The 16,003-nt window shown below is 42.5% G+C and overlaps 1 protein-coding gene across 2 annotated transcripts; it reads left to right on the top strand.

Moving 5' to 3' along the window:
• The first annotated feature begins 1,069 nt into the window (after window positions 1-1,069).
• Window positions 1,070-15,792, top strand: ppp6r2b (protein phosphatase 6, regulatory subunit 2b). 2 transcript variants are annotated; one of them, XM_076732530.1, is made up of 25 exons: window positions 1,070-1,423; window positions 2,810-2,986; window positions 3,103-3,258; window positions 3,376-3,474; window positions 3,783-3,969; window positions 5,124-5,261; window positions 5,349-5,414; window positions 5,555-5,667; window positions 5,753-5,866; window positions 6,020-6,140; window positions 6,461-6,622; window positions 6,712-6,942; window positions 7,050-7,114; window positions 7,196-7,311; window positions 7,417-7,502; window positions 7,604-7,681; window positions 7,764-7,861; window positions 7,945-8,002; window positions 8,349-8,470; window positions 8,616-8,791; window positions 8,907-9,063; window positions 9,273-9,352; window positions 9,500-9,710; window positions 10,865-11,011; window positions 12,578-15,792. In XM_076732530.1, the coding sequence occupies exons 3-25, from the start codon at window positions 3,131-3,133 to the stop codon at window positions 12,609-12,611; spliced, it is 2,787 nt and encodes a 928-aa protein (XP_076588645.1). In that variant the 5' UTR covers window positions 1,070-1,423; window positions 2,810-2,986; window positions 3,103-3,130; the 3' UTR covers window positions 12,612-15,792. The 2 variants fall into 2 exon arrangements, with proteins under 2 accessions (XP_076588645.1, XP_076588644.1); XM_076732529.1 differs by lacking the exon at window positions 1,070-1,423 and adding an exon at window positions 9,919-9,942 and having other exon boundaries at window positions 2,845-2,986; window positions 12,578-15,791.
• The last annotated feature ends 211 nt before the right edge of the window (window positions 15,793-16,003 follow it).

Raw genomic sequence — 16,003 nt, 5'->3', positions numbered from 1 at the left:
ACTGAGTGAGTGAATTAAGCTTTTTCAATGTATCCTCCCATCAGTTTCCATATGGTGAAGACCAGCATTTATCCTAGTGTTGGTTTAAGGTACACCACAACCATAAGCCTGTGGTTTCTGTTAATTACTAAAGAGCTTTAAGCTTTGCTAGTGACATTTTTAAATGCTATGTATGGTAGTGTTGGAAAGAAACCAAGAGGCTTTTCTCAAGGACTTTTAAACTGGCAATAGGCAGGTTTCATGTCTCCATTAGAGACTGAATGTACGAGCTCACTTGTTTGCTCCTAATGTTTTCCTCTACTACCCTCTCCACCCCTACACCAACCCCTTGTTTGTGCCAAGTAACACTCAAACTATGTTATTACTCCGTATAAAATTATGGCAATTTAACTTTACTTCTTCAGTGAACTCTTCTTATCTCTTATTTCCGTAGTGGTGTTGAACATTTAGTCACAGGAGTTTGGAAACACATGTAGCGTATGTAGCCATTATATGTGACTTTATAGCTCTACTCCACTACATTTCAAGGACGACACTGCACTTTTTACTCCACAACATGGATTTCACAGCTATAATTAGTTCTTTTTCAGATTAAGATTTTACATACAAAATATATGATCAGTTTCTAAAATATGCATTATTTTGGATTAAACTAACCCCAAAGTATATAAATCACCAGGTGATCGATAAGCCTCAGTTATCCTTTTTGTGGGGTTCACTTAAGGCTTGTTTGAGTAGCAAGTCTTATCTGTCAGCTTTTAATTATGCCGATAATACTTATTATCAACATGAACATTCAGATGGTCCCTGGGCTTTTCGGCAAAAATCTGAAGAAATACAGCGACAGTCCCTAAACACTTGACGCACTGCCTGGTGTCCATAGCCACTAAACCAAAGCAATTTATAATAGTCAAATAACTTAGTTATCCAGTCTTATATTTCATTTCATCTTCTCTATCACAATTTAAATTAAAGGTTGTTTTTTCCATATAGAAGCAAGTTTTGTTTGAGAGTTATCAATCTGAATATCACATTTACTGCAGTACTTGATGCTGTATCGCCCAGCTCCAAACGGAGGATGACAGTAAATAAATATTGAGTTGGTCCTATGTTTAAACAGTTGATGGACAGCCGAACTTTTGATTACGTTTTAGGTATCCGCCATTTTGATTTCCAAATCTGACAGGTTTTTTGTTGCCTGCCTGCTTAAGTATAACTTCGACAGTGTCAACACAGCCGCCCGGCAGGCCAACTACCGTGTAACGGCAGTGTAAATGACATTGTAACCGGGAAAGGGTAGTATCTTCAAGCTAACAACGCAGTCATGAACAGCCAGCTATGGGCCTCTGGGTGACCTGACAGCCAAAGTCGCCGAGTTGCCGTTCAGTTTGCAGATGACGACTGATTAAATGATGGATAAAAGGTAACGCTTGTGTTCTGGGATTAAAAATGTAACCTAATGTAAACCCTGTGCGAGCAGCCTCGCTGTCAAGTGGTCGGAAGACGGTACTGCTAACGCTATATCAGGAGGACATCGTCCCACCTAGCCACGCAGCCGCGATAAACAACCGACCACTGTTAGCTTTTGGTCTAATAAAAACATCGTTAGCCACCGGCAGCCAATGGAAATAGTTTGGTAACGGTAGCAACATGATGGAGACGTTGCTAGCGGAGTGGTTTAAGATCTGCATCCAAGGTAAGCGAGAGGCACCGTCGCTAAACACGAGAAACGCGCTGACAGCTTGGTAACAGGAGATAAGCTAACTTAACGTGAAGTTCTGATAACCGTCAGGATAAGCTAATTAACCGTAATTCACGCTGATATGAATGTTAGCCTGTTATTACTAATACCCGTTATTAGCTTGACAGTAACCGTTACCAGCTGATCTCAGGACGCCAGAAAGGCCTGTCCCAAAGTGGACCATGGCTGTGCTGTGGTTTGAAATGCAAAATCCATATCTAAACCACGGGCAAAGGATGAATCCCTGAACTTCGAAATCTGAGCTCTAAAACACCTGTTTGTTTAGCCTCGACGTGTTTATCGAAGGGATGAGTACACAAGGGCAGCGTACTCAGTGTTCGTTAATGTTATGCAATCGGTTTTAATGGTGCTTAGAAATGAACAAGTTGTGTTCAAGCCACATTTTACACTGTAAAATAATATATTGCCCACGTGTTCCAGCGTGTGACTGCTGACTTTGAGATCTGAGATCATATCCATTTTCATGCGGGGCCTTAACCACAATCGAGACAAACACATGCTGGATGGGTTTCATGTTCACCATGGGAAACAACTGTTTGAAAGATAATGGACTGAATCATAGGCTAGTTTTTAGATGGATTTGTCTTTATTGTATCTGTGGTCTCATTTGGTTCAGGGGGATGTAAAGTGAATGCCTCCCCTTCCCTAAAGCTATTGGCCAGTGACAGCTCCTGCCTGCAACATACAGTGCTCAGCTGTCATCCTCACCACATCAAGTCTCAAGTTTGCACTTTCCAGTGACACATGTCAGCAAATGCAAGTGTGTTTTTGCAGGGGGCATTTGTTTTGTTCAGCATTATCATTATTTGATGATGTAACTGTATTTGTGAGGCCATCCTCAAAGCAAACTGGGTAATGTCAACACACAGATGTGCTGCACTAACTCAATTACAGATGCATCGTTCCTGCTCTTTCCTGAGAGGGGTGCAAGCCTAGTCTCTGCACTTATGCTGACCTTAACTCTTCTGCTGGGAACACAGAGCAAATCCTCCTGGAGATGATTCTTTTCCATTTATTGTTTCTTATTTTCTCATATGTCATCACCAGGTTGCACCCAGTCTCTCCTGGATTCGTGTGTGTGTTGCTAGTATGAGTGAAGTGGGTGTGTTTGTGTCTTCATTGTGTGAATTTGCTGATGCTGATTGATGTCGAGGCCGTGCAATGTCAATAAGGCAAATGGCTGTCTAACAAGATCTGACTGAGGATACAAGTCCTTGTCCAAACGTAAGAGCATGCATACACTCGTACACTCCGTCACAAAATAAATTGTTCGGCGCACAGTTAAAAATGGTGCATTAACATGTATGTGTATGCCTGCTGCATCCTCTTTTGGTCAACAGCTAAGTATCTGTGCCTGTGACCTCAGCCATGTTTTGGAAGTTTGATTTACACACGTCCTCTCACCTGGAGGCTTTACTTGACAAAGAGGATGTCACTCTCACTGAGCTCATGGATGAGGAAGATGTGCTGCAGGAGTGCAAGGCCCAGAACAGGAGGTCTGTTTTTTTTGTTAGCTTTAGCGTATCAGCTGCACAGTCATATTATTACATTTCAGTTTCCAGCTGCTGTTGCTGCTAACTGCTCCTTCTTTTCTCATCATCGTGGATTTGTAGACTTCTCCTGTTCCTGTGCCAGGACCAGTGCATGCAGGAGCTGGTCCGTATGATTACCACAGAGCCCCCTGCTGGTATAGAAGACATCAAGCGCTTCAAGTAAGTGGTTGGTGTTGAATGTGCTGATGTTGTATACTGTGCAAGTGTTCTGCTGGTGCTGCACTACATCATATCTCTTATCTGCCATTTTGTGTAAAGATGAGAACTTGAGCTTGAGTGTAAATAAACAGTTCTCCATCCAGACTACTAATAAAGCATTGGGTAATCAATCTGTGAAACCAGCACAATCCTGTTCCAGAAAAGATTGTTTCCGGGTTCCTTTAGCAAATGTACTAAGGTAGAAAATAAGAATTGATTTTGTTTCTGCTTTGTTTTACTGCCAGGTGTGTTCTCTTTATTTATTACAGGTACCCAAATATAGCCTGTGAGCTGTTGACAAGTGATGTGGGAGTGATCAATGATAAGCTGGGTAATGAGGAGCCTCTGCTGGAAACTCTGTATGCTTTCCTGGAGCAGCCATCCCCACTTAACCCCCTCCTGGCATCTTTCTTTAGCAAGACAATTGGGAACCTCATCACACGGAAGACTGAGCAGGTAACACACAAACACACACGCACACACACACACACAAACACACACACACACACACTCTCACACAGCTAAATGAAAGGGCATCCTCGGAGAAGATGACAGCTATGTTTTTGTGTTGTTGTGATTTAATTCACAAAGTCTGAGGGGGTGCTTACAGCAACATGATAGAAACCGCCCACACTGGGAATTACTCTCAACCCAGATGGCTGTGAAGTTTTATTTCTTTTGAAATACTAACAAGCAGATGTTCCAGCACACAAAGCAGTGCGCCTAGGTATGGTTTTAGCATGTTAGTGGCAGGGCCTGCGGATGTCAAGATCAGTAGGTCTGTCCATCTGCCAACCAGCTTGTTGGTTCAAAGCAGCATATCTTGGAGACTGTCCCAAAAGCTGTGACGTTTGAAATGGATATTTTTGTTCCAAAGCGGATGATTTGAAATGATTGCAGCGACCCCAGTGACCTTGGCCATCACTTTGGTCCGAGCCACTTAACTCAAAACTAATCGCTGTACTGAATGAAAGTTGCTGTGGATGTCATTGCAACTAGTTCACCAAAATCTCCAAAAAACAGATTTTACTACTACTCTTAGTGATATTGAAATTTTTATATGCAAAGATTTTGGATGCAATTGTTTAGAATTGTCCACATAGCTCCAATTAATATATATTTGTGTGTTAAATACGTATGCTTGTAAGTGGATAAGAGATGTATAGCAATGTGATGTTTGCATAATCTATAGTTTGTGATCATTTCTACATACGTGGGTTTGGTTAGTGACCTTCTTAGATTTAATATTGCCAAGTGGCCCAATGAGATTTTTAGTGAGGGCACTCTGAAGATACCTATCTTACAGACTAGCTGGTAATGAATTGATTGACACTTATTGCTGGTGACAAATTTAAAAGGCTCAACCATGAAGCTAAATGAGTGTTACACACTGAGATGAATGGAATTTAATTTGTGCTGCTCAAATCAGTGAAGATTCAGTATTTTAAAACCATGTCTTTCTTAAAACAATGTCCACGTACTGATGATAATTACTTTCCTATGCAATAAATTACCCCACTGACAGCGTTTGTCCTCTTCTTGCTTTGAGTCTGGACACCAATGATCAGTTTCGTGTCATGGTGTTTCCTCTGCTCGCTGTTTTGTTTCAGGTGCTCAGTTTCCTGCGACGGAAGGAGGGATTCCTCTACTTGGTTCTGAAGCATATTGATACATCAGCCATGATGGATGTGCTCCTAAGACTTATCAGCTGTGTGGAGCCACCCCCACTTCGGCTCGAGACACTCACTGTATGAGACAAATGGACCCACGTTTATGCTTTTACACATTGCACTCTGATATTGTTTGCAATGAGAATGTGATATTTTTCTTAACAGTGGCTGAATGAAGAGAAGCTCGCCCAGAGGCTCATAGAGCTCATTCACCCTGAGAGAGACGAAGAGGTAGAAGGGCATCTGAGTGTTTTTATGTTATGACTAACTCATTTCTGTAATAACACATACGATCACTAGCAGTCCCAGACTCTTGAATAGAAAATTTACAATACTGAATGTTCATGTGTCTGTGGCTTTTCCTCTCACAGAGGCAGTCAAATGCATCTCAGACTTTGTGCGACATCATTCGTCTGAGCAGAGACCAAGCCAATCAGCTCCAAGAGATCTCACAGCCTGACCCTTTGCTGACTGTGCTGGAGTCGTAAGTCAGACCAATACACACACACACACACACACATTTGCACTGTTTAAAGGATGTGGAGACATATTAGACTGTGTCTCTACAGGCAGGAGTGTGTGGAGCAGTTGCTGCAGAACATGTTCTCAGGAGAGAGCACTGAGAGCTGCATCGTTAATGGGATTCAGGTTCTTCTCACGTTACTGGAAATCAGGAGGCCTGTGTGAGTGTGAGACTTCAAATCAGTTTCAAAACTGTGTATACATAATACTATCCAGTTCTACTTTGTAACCCCTAAAGAACTCTAAGAATCATTAGACGTTCTAACCAATACATATCCCGTTTCTGATGTGTGTTTGGTCTGTGTTTACGACAGGGTGGATGGTGTAATGGATGCTCAGGGATTTGAGAGAAGTTACACTGTTAACAGCAGCATTTTGTTGGCCATCCAACCACACTTGATACACTTCCACCAGCTGCTCCTGGTGCCACCCAAGGTACATAAACAAAGATATAATCATCTGTAGGGCCGTGATATTTGCTGCTAGTGGTAGTGTGAAAAGCATAATGAAAATGAAGAAAGGCCTTGTCCCACACCCAAGGGTCAGTGTCAAGGTCAAGCTGTTTTGCTTTCAGAGAGTGAGAACATGCTATAAATATTAATCATGCTCTCATTTTGGCTGCACACCAACCCCTTACCTCAATAGTTATGTTTGATGTTTTGCCATGTAGATAATCATTGCTATACAAAACTCTGCTAAAGCTTGAGACTGTTGCCTCTCAGATTCCTCTATCCCCTCTGTCTGTGCACTTTTAGCGAAATCCCATGCTGACTACTCTGGGTGTGCTGGAGGAACCATTAGGGAACACACGTCTGCACGTAGCCAGACTGGTGGCCTCTCTGCTGTATACCAGCTCTGCCAGCCATGCAGTCGTAGCACAGGAGCTCTGCCGACTCAATACAATGGACCTGCTGCTGGTGAGATGAGCGAACATGCTCAGTTTTCAGTGTTGAAAAGTGGCAAATGGTAAATGTCTCATTGTAAAATAAATACCTTTTTTTTTTAGGACTTGTTCTTCAAGTATACTTGGAACAACTTCCTGCACCTCCAAGTGGAGCTTTGCGTTGCTGCCATCCTCCGGCCCTGTGCCCATGAAATGAGACTTCAGCCTGGCTTTGGGGCCCAGGAAAAATTCAAGCCTCATCAGGATGCTTCACAAGAGCAGGCTTTGACTGAAACCCCTTCTGAACCTCTAGTCACCCCTGAAAACTCTGCACATAATCTAATGGTGACTCATGTAGGTGTCTCTGCCAGTGTTTGGGACAAGAGGCTTAAGTGACATTTCATCAGCTGCTTCATTTTGAATGAAAACAGTTGACTGACTGTGTCTTTGTCTCTCACAAGTTGTTTCAGCACTGCCACCTTGTCCAGAGGATTCTCGAGGCTTGGGAAGAGAATGATAAAATACAGTAAGGAGCTTGGCATGATGTTGTTTTTGCTAACAGGTGACAGTATATGGGGTTCTCTAAGTGTGGTAATTTTGTTTTCAGGTCAGAAGGTGGTATGAGAAGAGGGTACATGGGACATCTGACCAGGATTGCCAACACAGTAGTCCACAATCTGGAGAAGGGCCCAGTTCACACACAGATTAGTAGCCTCATCACAGGTGTGTGTGGATATATTCACACCCATTCCCATGTGAAAGTAACAATAATACTGTACTTGAATATTGTTTTCTCAATGTTGTTGCTCTTGTGGTTTTTCCATGTAGAGCTGCCAGAGGACTACAGAGGCCGCTGGGAAACCTTTGTGGACCAGACCCTGTCAGAGACCAACAGGAAGAACACCATAGACCTGGTAAACACACAAACACATGCTCATCTGCAGTATGTGATAGATGCTTGTAACACACACTCAGACTTCAAGTGTGGCATGTGTGGTGGTTTTTCCCCGTCCAGATTGGCACTGGAAACCCACGTCCGTCCTCAGAGGATGATATGGAGAGCCCCTTCCCTAAAGAACTGACACTGCAGCAGGTACCCTGACACACACAGAAAACATTGAGGGATTCTGATCTCAGAAGCTGTAATCTATTTCAAGTTGTGATGTGTGTCTTAGGCCTTTTCAGACTACCAGATACAGCAGATGACGGCCAACTTTGTGGATCAGTTTGGCTTCAATGATGAGGAGTTTACCGATCATGATGACAGCATTGGGTAATTTAACCGACACTCCTCTCTTTGTGACAGTGAGCTGTTGTTATTGTGTGTCAGTTGACTGATTTCCACTGTCATTGCAGGGCAACCTTTGATCGAATTGCAGAGATCAACATCAACATTGATTCAGGCCAGGACAGCGTGAGTTTATTCACACATTTGTTTTATGAAGTTGCAGCTGTGTTGTTCTTTGGAGCTGCAAATGTCTTTTTTAATTCTTAAAGATGTTGAATTTTCTGGCCACTAGGGAAAAAATAGTAATCAAAGCAATCTGATAAACACACAGCCACCACCTTAAAATTGCCTCCTCATGCATCCCGCAGACAAGTCTACCCTTCTTTTACATTGCAATCAATGCTAGCATCAAAAATATTGATGAATTCAGGTCCAAGAGTTAGCCTTCATTTTAGCATTTGTTATTCAGCGTGAACATTGATGTAAACTGATTGAACTTAACACATTTGATTTGTCCACCTGTCCTTTGCAGGCTAATACAGCCACGTTTGAGGCTTGTTCCAAGGAGAGGATTCAGCCATTTGATGATGATGAAGAGGACATTTGGGAGGAGAAAGAGATCAACTTTGCCGCACAAACCAAGTCCCGTAACAGGTCAGACACACCACAGTAAACAAAGTTGCTCTCAACTTAATGTTTTAGAATAATTTGTTTTAGCATTATGCTTGCAGTTGCATAATAAATGTAACTTAGTTGTCCTCGCTCAATAAAAACATGTTAAATGTTTTGTTTGATTAAGGTTTGGTGGGTCACGATCATCCCAGAACCAAGCAGCCAGTAAAGCTTGTGATAGGACAGCAGCTTCTGGCACTGAGGCCTCTGACAGAGCAGCAGACTCAGACTCTGAGGAGGGAGAGGATCCTAAAGATGACCTGGATCCTTTCTCAAGCCAGGGCCAGACCGAGGCGACAAAGAGTGAGAAATATCATATTGTAAAGTAGTATAATAGTTTACCTTGTATGTTTAGACTAAAGCAGGTTTTGAATGAGTGTCTCATGTAGAGTGTGTGTGCGGTGCTTTTCATACTCAGACACTGGTTGGATAGCAGACTTTGGGGAGGTGAACTCAAAGGCTCCTGCAGCAGGAGTGGGCTTTTCAGCCTGGGACACTCCAGACTCCCAGCCTGCTGCCACAGAGGCAGAGGAGAAAGGGTGGGCCAAGTTCACCGACTTCCAGCCTTTCTGTTGGTGAGTCTGGGTGTGGTCTCATTTTCACTATTATAAAATTGTATATTGAGGAATAATAAGGAAATTGTTCTGCAAAATATTTTTTTTAGCACAGACACACAATAATGGGGACAAATAGTGTCTAAATTTCATTGGCTGAGTGTCTGCGAGTTTATTGTCTGCACTGCATTTTCTGCAGGTTGTCTTATCTGTATGACTTTTGTCCCCAGTTCTGAAACGGGTCCCAGATGTAGCTCCCCCGTGGACTCGGAGCTCAGTGGATCCGACAGCACCAAACCAAACCAGAATCGTAAGTTGTGCTGCTTGACTGTTTGTGTGATGATGTAAAAATGTATATGTTAATTAAAACAATAAAAATTTAAACATGTCATTTTAAAGCCCCTATCTCTACCGTTGGTGTACAATACGTACTCAACTCCATTGTGACTCTCTGCAGCGTGTGTGTGGAGTGTGTGTGTGGCAAGAAAAGCTCCACTGGTGGCATCGGACAGCTCTTCCTCCAGCAGCTCAGACAGCGATGAGGAGGAAGGAAAGACAGAGTCTGCGACCAGTGAGACTGTCACCACTGAGACCATCACCACGGGGGCTGGCAAGGAGACCATTCGGCTTAGCGTGGACGCCAAAAACGAGAGGGCGGTCTTCAGCAGGTACACACTCCAATGATGCAGCTCATCTGTCTTGGTTGATGCAGTGTGCCCACGCTCTCCTACTGTACTGTGCTTTTATAGGGCCCTTCTTTCCCTTTCCCCTTCAGACTGTTACCCCATACAATTTTACTTCCTCCTTCTCTGTTTTTCTTCTGATATTGCCCTCCTCCTGTCTGTTCCCTCCTTTCTCATCTCCCCTTGACTCCAGAGTATTCAGACCAGCAGTCAGATGGTATGTTGTGCTTGCGGCCCTCTGCTCTGGAGTGTGGAATGTTTTCCTGAAGTTGTATGAAGGATTTTGAAAGGCCGTCATAAGAACAGATGTGCCACGTGTTTTTTGTTTGCTTGTTGCATTTATCAGGATGTGATGTAACAGTTCATCGTGGCATACTTCAGGACAAGCCTAATTCATCACGAAAATATACTAACCCACAAATGGGGACTTGTAGAGAAGCTACAGGTCCTCTGCCCCTATGCTAGGCGTATCCCATATTCTCAACATGACGCTGTAATTCCCAGACGTCACTGGTTTCAGTGATGACCCTGCTGGCATGAAACAGTCCACTCAGCATTTTAGAAATCAGACGGTGGTCTGTTATCTTACATATGCAATTACCCCAAAAGATGAGAGCAGTGCAAGACTCTACTCACTGTGGTTACATGATACAGGTAATTTTTGTCTCAGTCATAACATTGATATGATTTGTTTTCTCTCAGAGCACCCACACTACTAACAGTATGTCAGATAGCATGCTGTGAACAGAAGTTGCTACCAATCCTACTGTCTAACAAATCAATACATAAGTTACTAACAAGCAGTGCACCTGCACTGAGCATGCTACAATGAAAGAGATCCTATTTGGAACATGAGAGTAAATACCTTTGCACAAACCTTTGCAACTGTGTGCACAATTGACTTTGATTTTGGTCAGTAACAGCCAGCGATACGTTAGCAGTAACAGCAGAGTGGATGCACGGGGTTGCTGTACGCGCTGGACATGGTAATGTGGCCGGTTTGGACAGCTGAAAGGAGATAGATGAAATTTCACCAGCAGCAGAAACTAGTGTCTGCAGTTTGTTCTTTATGATATGAATTCAGGTAACAATCCACTGCTGTCCATCTAGTTTGTTGCAGCTACATTTGTTTTTTGCAGTGATGCAGACAAGGTGCCAGTAGAGGGACTCGCTGTCAAAGACAAAGGGAAAGGCATTGAGAAAGAAAGCGAAAGTGGAAAGAAACATGGAGACGGTCCCAGCCCCACTACCGCCAGTCCAACTACCCAGTCAGCTGCTGTCACACAGTAAGTGTGTGTGTGTGTGTGCGTGCGTGCACGCATGTTTGTGTATACAGCAGAACAAAATAGGGGTGAGATCACCACACTAAACAGATGCTTCAAATCCCTGGTCAAGGGATGAGCCCTGTTACGAGACTCCTGACATTTCAAGTTTTTCATACACCATAAAAGTTGTCATTCATTTCGGCGTGGCAGTAGTCCATACTGACACACCTAAATAAAAAGCAGCAAAGCCATCGTTAATGTCTTTACTTACACAGATGCTTTTCCTACTATGACAAGTCAAAACGTATAGTATTGGGGATGTAAACACTGAGCGGGTTTTGAAACTTTGGTAACAGCCTTTGGTGACAACCACAAAGCAACTAATGCATGCCTTTTAAACAAATATTAATTTTGGACATTTTTCTCTTTGTTGTGATATCATTTTACTTTCAAAATCAATTGATGAGATCTTAAGATACAGCGACATTGCACAGGTTGTAAACAGGCCCTCAATCTTAACGTATGTGTAGAAAATCTTCTTTTGAAACCGAAATGCATGCTCACCACACATTAGACCAAGAACCCCACAGACCCTTACAGCTGTTTTTCAAGAGACAAGTAAATTGTTAGATTTGTTACTTTTGCATAACCAAAAATGAAAACCCCTTTGCACCTCAACCCTTTTTATGTTGGTTTTATTACACAGAGGGTGTGTAGCTCATTGTAAATCTACCTTTGAAGGTATTGACTCTACTGTCATTGCATAATCTTCTCTAAAGCCCATAATCTGTAACTCTGCAGGCTAAGGAAACATGTTGTATGAAGTACATGAAAGTAAACAGACCTGAGGGTACCAGAGTGTCGTGGAGCTGTTAGCTTGCAAGTGCTTCATCAGATTTGACATAGAGCCCTTCGCAGCTGACAGATATGTGTCACCCAAGCGAAATTTACAGTTCACTGTGATGTTCTCATCCCTTTCACCCACAAATTCAAAATAATGTGAATAATTCCATGCTGCAAAGGCTGTCCTCACCGCAGTCTGGCTAGCTGAGCTACACATGTACACTGACACAACCTTAGGATTGGATACCTTACACTAGCAAGCAGTTGCCGTATTTGATTGTCTCAGTGGTGTTTCTACATCCCAGATCTTAACATTTGAAGAATCAGTTTAACTAAATCACAATAGCATAGTTTACCATTTATAATAGTGGTATGCAGCCACACACAGAGACACATGGTTTCCAGTCTTGTCACCTTTTTGTGAGATCCCCGCACTTGAGGCTACTGCCGCCGCCCCAATACTGAGGGAGGATTTTTACTGAGAACTTTCTATTGAGGCTGAGAAAAGTTGCCAGTGTTCTGTGCTTTATCGTCAGGAACAGGTCCCTTTTTTCTCCCTCTCTATAAGAGATTTCTTCAGCTGTGATTGGTCCGTACTTTGAAGGTTGTAAATCGAATGCCCTTCACCTCCATTGTGTTTGGGTGGTGTCAGAAGTGTCAGTGGCAGACATCTCAAAGCTTGGCAGATAAAACCAAACTTGTCTGATTTTTCCTTTCTGTCTGTCATTTTCTTTTATCTTACAGGGAGATGCAGCCCTCTCCTAATGGACCGGCCTAATGCCGCAGCACAGGCACACACACACACACACACACACACACAAACACAAACACATACATACATGCTTCATACCTGTCCATTCAACACACAGCCACACCACCTTTGCTTCCTGTTTGCAGCCCTCCAGCGCCCCTCTTCTTTTAATCTGAAGAATGGGAGATCCTCAGTGTTGAGGTCTTAACAGTATGTATGCTGGATAACACAGATCTATGGATGGGTACTACTGATCTCTCCTGCACCTTCATCACATAATCACAACTGAACCACTTCCACCAGGAATGTGTGTTTTAAAGAACATTTTCGCCGTGCCAGATCCCCAAAGCTAAATGTATGAACCGTTTCAAAATGTGATTTTTTTTTTTTTTTTTCTTCCCATTGAACCTGGGAAAGTGAAAACCCCCTTGCAATGAGCAGAGGTTACACTGAGTCTGCAAGCTGCGGCACTTTAAGAAAACAAACGCATAGGTCTGAAATTTGACCTTTTATTTAATTCAGCATCCAAATTTCTGATTGTTTGAGCATGTCTGCTCTCCGGGCATTAAATCACAGCCCAGAGAATTTTTCTATCAGAGCATTTGACTGTTTACACTTTAGTAAAGAAAACTGTATTCAAATAGTCAGCCAAGATTACAAAAGCCAAGATGCTTGCAAAGCTAGCTGCCATTTTCTCTTCAGCATTTCAATGTACGATGCCAGGCAGACATTTTATTAGTGCTAATGTGTGAGTGATGATAATTTGGCTGTTTTTTTTTCCTACATGCGACCTAAATCTTTTCTCAGTCCAAGTAAGATTCCTTTGCTTTGATCGTGTGCATCATCAGTTGTTCATTTGGAGCATCAGATTTGGGAGCATCACGTGTCACTTCCTCCTCAAACCTCTGACAGATCCATGTAGTTTAGAGGTGTGTGCGCTGCTGTGTCCATGTGTGACGACGTGTGTGTGCGTGCGTGTGTGTGTGTGTGTGAGAGCTCTGTTTGAGAGACAGAGTGCACTCTCAGGTCAAAGGAGAGGTATGCAGATACAAAGAAAGCACACCTGTGTAACACACACACACACACACACACGCAGCACCATACACACATGTATACGCAGCCAAATCTATACACACATGCAAAAAAAAACCAACACAGACACAGTGATGTGCACATACCAACTCATATCACCCTCAGAGCTGTTTAAATGTAATATTGTGAAATTTGAACCTGTATTAGGTTGTGGCTATTCTTGGTAACATGTAAACGTAATATAAATGTAAACAGTATATATAAACATTATATCTATTTTTGGAATAAATCCAATGTATGGAAAGGCGGTTGTTTCGCAGGTCGCAACGTGTGTATTGTATGTGTGTGTTGTACTGTTGAAATGAGGCAATAATGATGTCTGTGTTTCGGTTGATACCCCAGCATCAGTTCCTGTTCCTCTGCTACACGCCTCCTACGTGGAGGTTTGGGCGTGTGCATGTGCGTGAATGGGAGTCAGTAGTCTGTAGCATGTCCCACGTATTCTTTCCTTAAAGGGTGATTCCGCTTTATTAGAACCAGGGTCTTATTTTATCCATCGGTTTTAAACAAAATGCCACGTCAGCTGTTATATACTGCTTCAACTTTTACCTTTTTCAGGCAAAAATGCCAAATATTAGCAAATATCGGCTTCTTAATATTGATGATTTGCAGCTTTTCTTTGTCTAATGTTCTAAAAAAAAACACTTAATATCTTTGGGTTTTGGACTGTTGGGCAGACAAAACAAGCAGTCTGATAATCTGACAGTTTATATAGCAATTGATGAATGAGTAAAACACTCTTTATGAATCAATAATGAAAATAATCATTAGTGGCAGCCCAACCATTAACACTTTGGGTGCCTCCAAATGAAGTTGTTTTTATATCACAGGACAAAACTGTTTGATTGCTGCTTTCTTTCTTGACTTCATGTTATTAACATTCACCTTGTTGAGTCGAATCGTAACAGACTGAAGTCACAGGGAAACTGCAAAAACAAGACCCAAGTTGTAATAAAGGTGAATCCTCTGAGTGTGCGTGTGCCAGACACGTCGGTCATGCTTTACTTTATCTTTCTCCTCGTCTTTCTCTTTCTCAGGGCAGGAGTTGACTTTAATTACATAAATAATGCCTACAGAGTGATTTACATAGATTGTTGTATTTATTTTGAAAGCACTTTTTCAAGAAGCACTTTTGGTTTGTATTCGGTGGTGCCAGGTGTCACCACATTAATGCCCCGCTCTCCAAGAGGTGGGACTGTTTGACTTGAATGAGTGAATCATGTAGATACTTTAGAGTACTTTCTTTCTTCAATGCTTTCTGCCAAAGTGTGTCTTCCCACCAGTGCACCACTGGGTTTCATATCTGTGAAGTAGCCTCCTTTCTTGCAATGGTCTCACAAGTTCAGATTTATCTAAAGCGGTTTTTGCTTGATCCCTCTTTTCTCTCTTTTTTGAAAGTCATGTGATGGCGTTATCAGCAGCAGGAGAGGATGCCACATGTCAAAGAATGACTTTGAAGATTCATGTCAGATCGCAGCCATTTTGCTTTTATCTGTTTGGCTGTTTGAGCTGTTTGAAGTGGAGCTGCACAGAGACTAAGCGTTGGTGTAAGTCAGCGTTAGGGGAGAAAAACAGGGCTGTTTTTTTTGTGTGTACAGGGTCAGAGTACGTCATCCCATCTTTGGCCGAACCGAAGCACTGCGTCTGACCCTTACCTTCTTGGTGCGTGTTCGTGTTCCTCCTTCACCTCGAGAGTGTGGTGCGTGTGTGGTGTAGCTACGGGTATGTTGTGATGTTATGCATAATGGCATGAGGTACAATGCAGTCATCTTTAAGTGCCATTAAGTTTGCACATTAGCCTCATTCACCTCTGTGGGTACAATTGAGAGACAATGGGTGTTAAATTGTCACTTGTTGATGTTATTTACACTGAGGCCGTTTCAAAGTTGAAATCTTTCTTGCATTATAGCTCATTACATTTGTGTGTGTGCGTGTGTGTGTGGAGGAAGTGGTGTGAGAGACAGCCGTGTTGTAAAATGCCTTTTTTGTAAAGTGGACTGATGCTGGTGTGTTTTTTTTTTTTTTTCTTTTTCTCATTTAGAGAGTAATGTGTCTGTTACTTGTTGTCAATTTAGCTTGTACATTCAGATATGAAACTAATAAATATGTCAGACCAAGAAGGATCATGAGTGTTTTATCTCACATTTACAGCCTGCTGTAGCACACATGTATCAGTACAAACACACACACACACACACACACACAGAGCAGGACTCGCTCCCTGGAAACACAGGCGTGTTTACCTTAGGGGCAGGTGATCTTGTGGATTATGTTGCTTCCCGCTCCTTACTGTATGTCTTCCTACACATGCGAACCACATTAACAAT

The sequence above is a fragment of the Chaetodon auriga genome, chromosome 6, assembly GCF_051107435.1.
Source record: "Chaetodon auriga isolate fChaAug3 chromosome 6, fChaAug3.hap1, whole genome shotgun sequence".
Lineage (NCBI taxonomy): Eukaryota > Metazoa > Chordata > Actinopteri > Chaetodontiformes > Chaetodontidae > Chaetodon > Chaetodon auriga.
The sequence above is the reverse complement of the archived record's forward strand: the minus strand, read 5'-3'. Positions and strand labels throughout refer to the sequence as shown.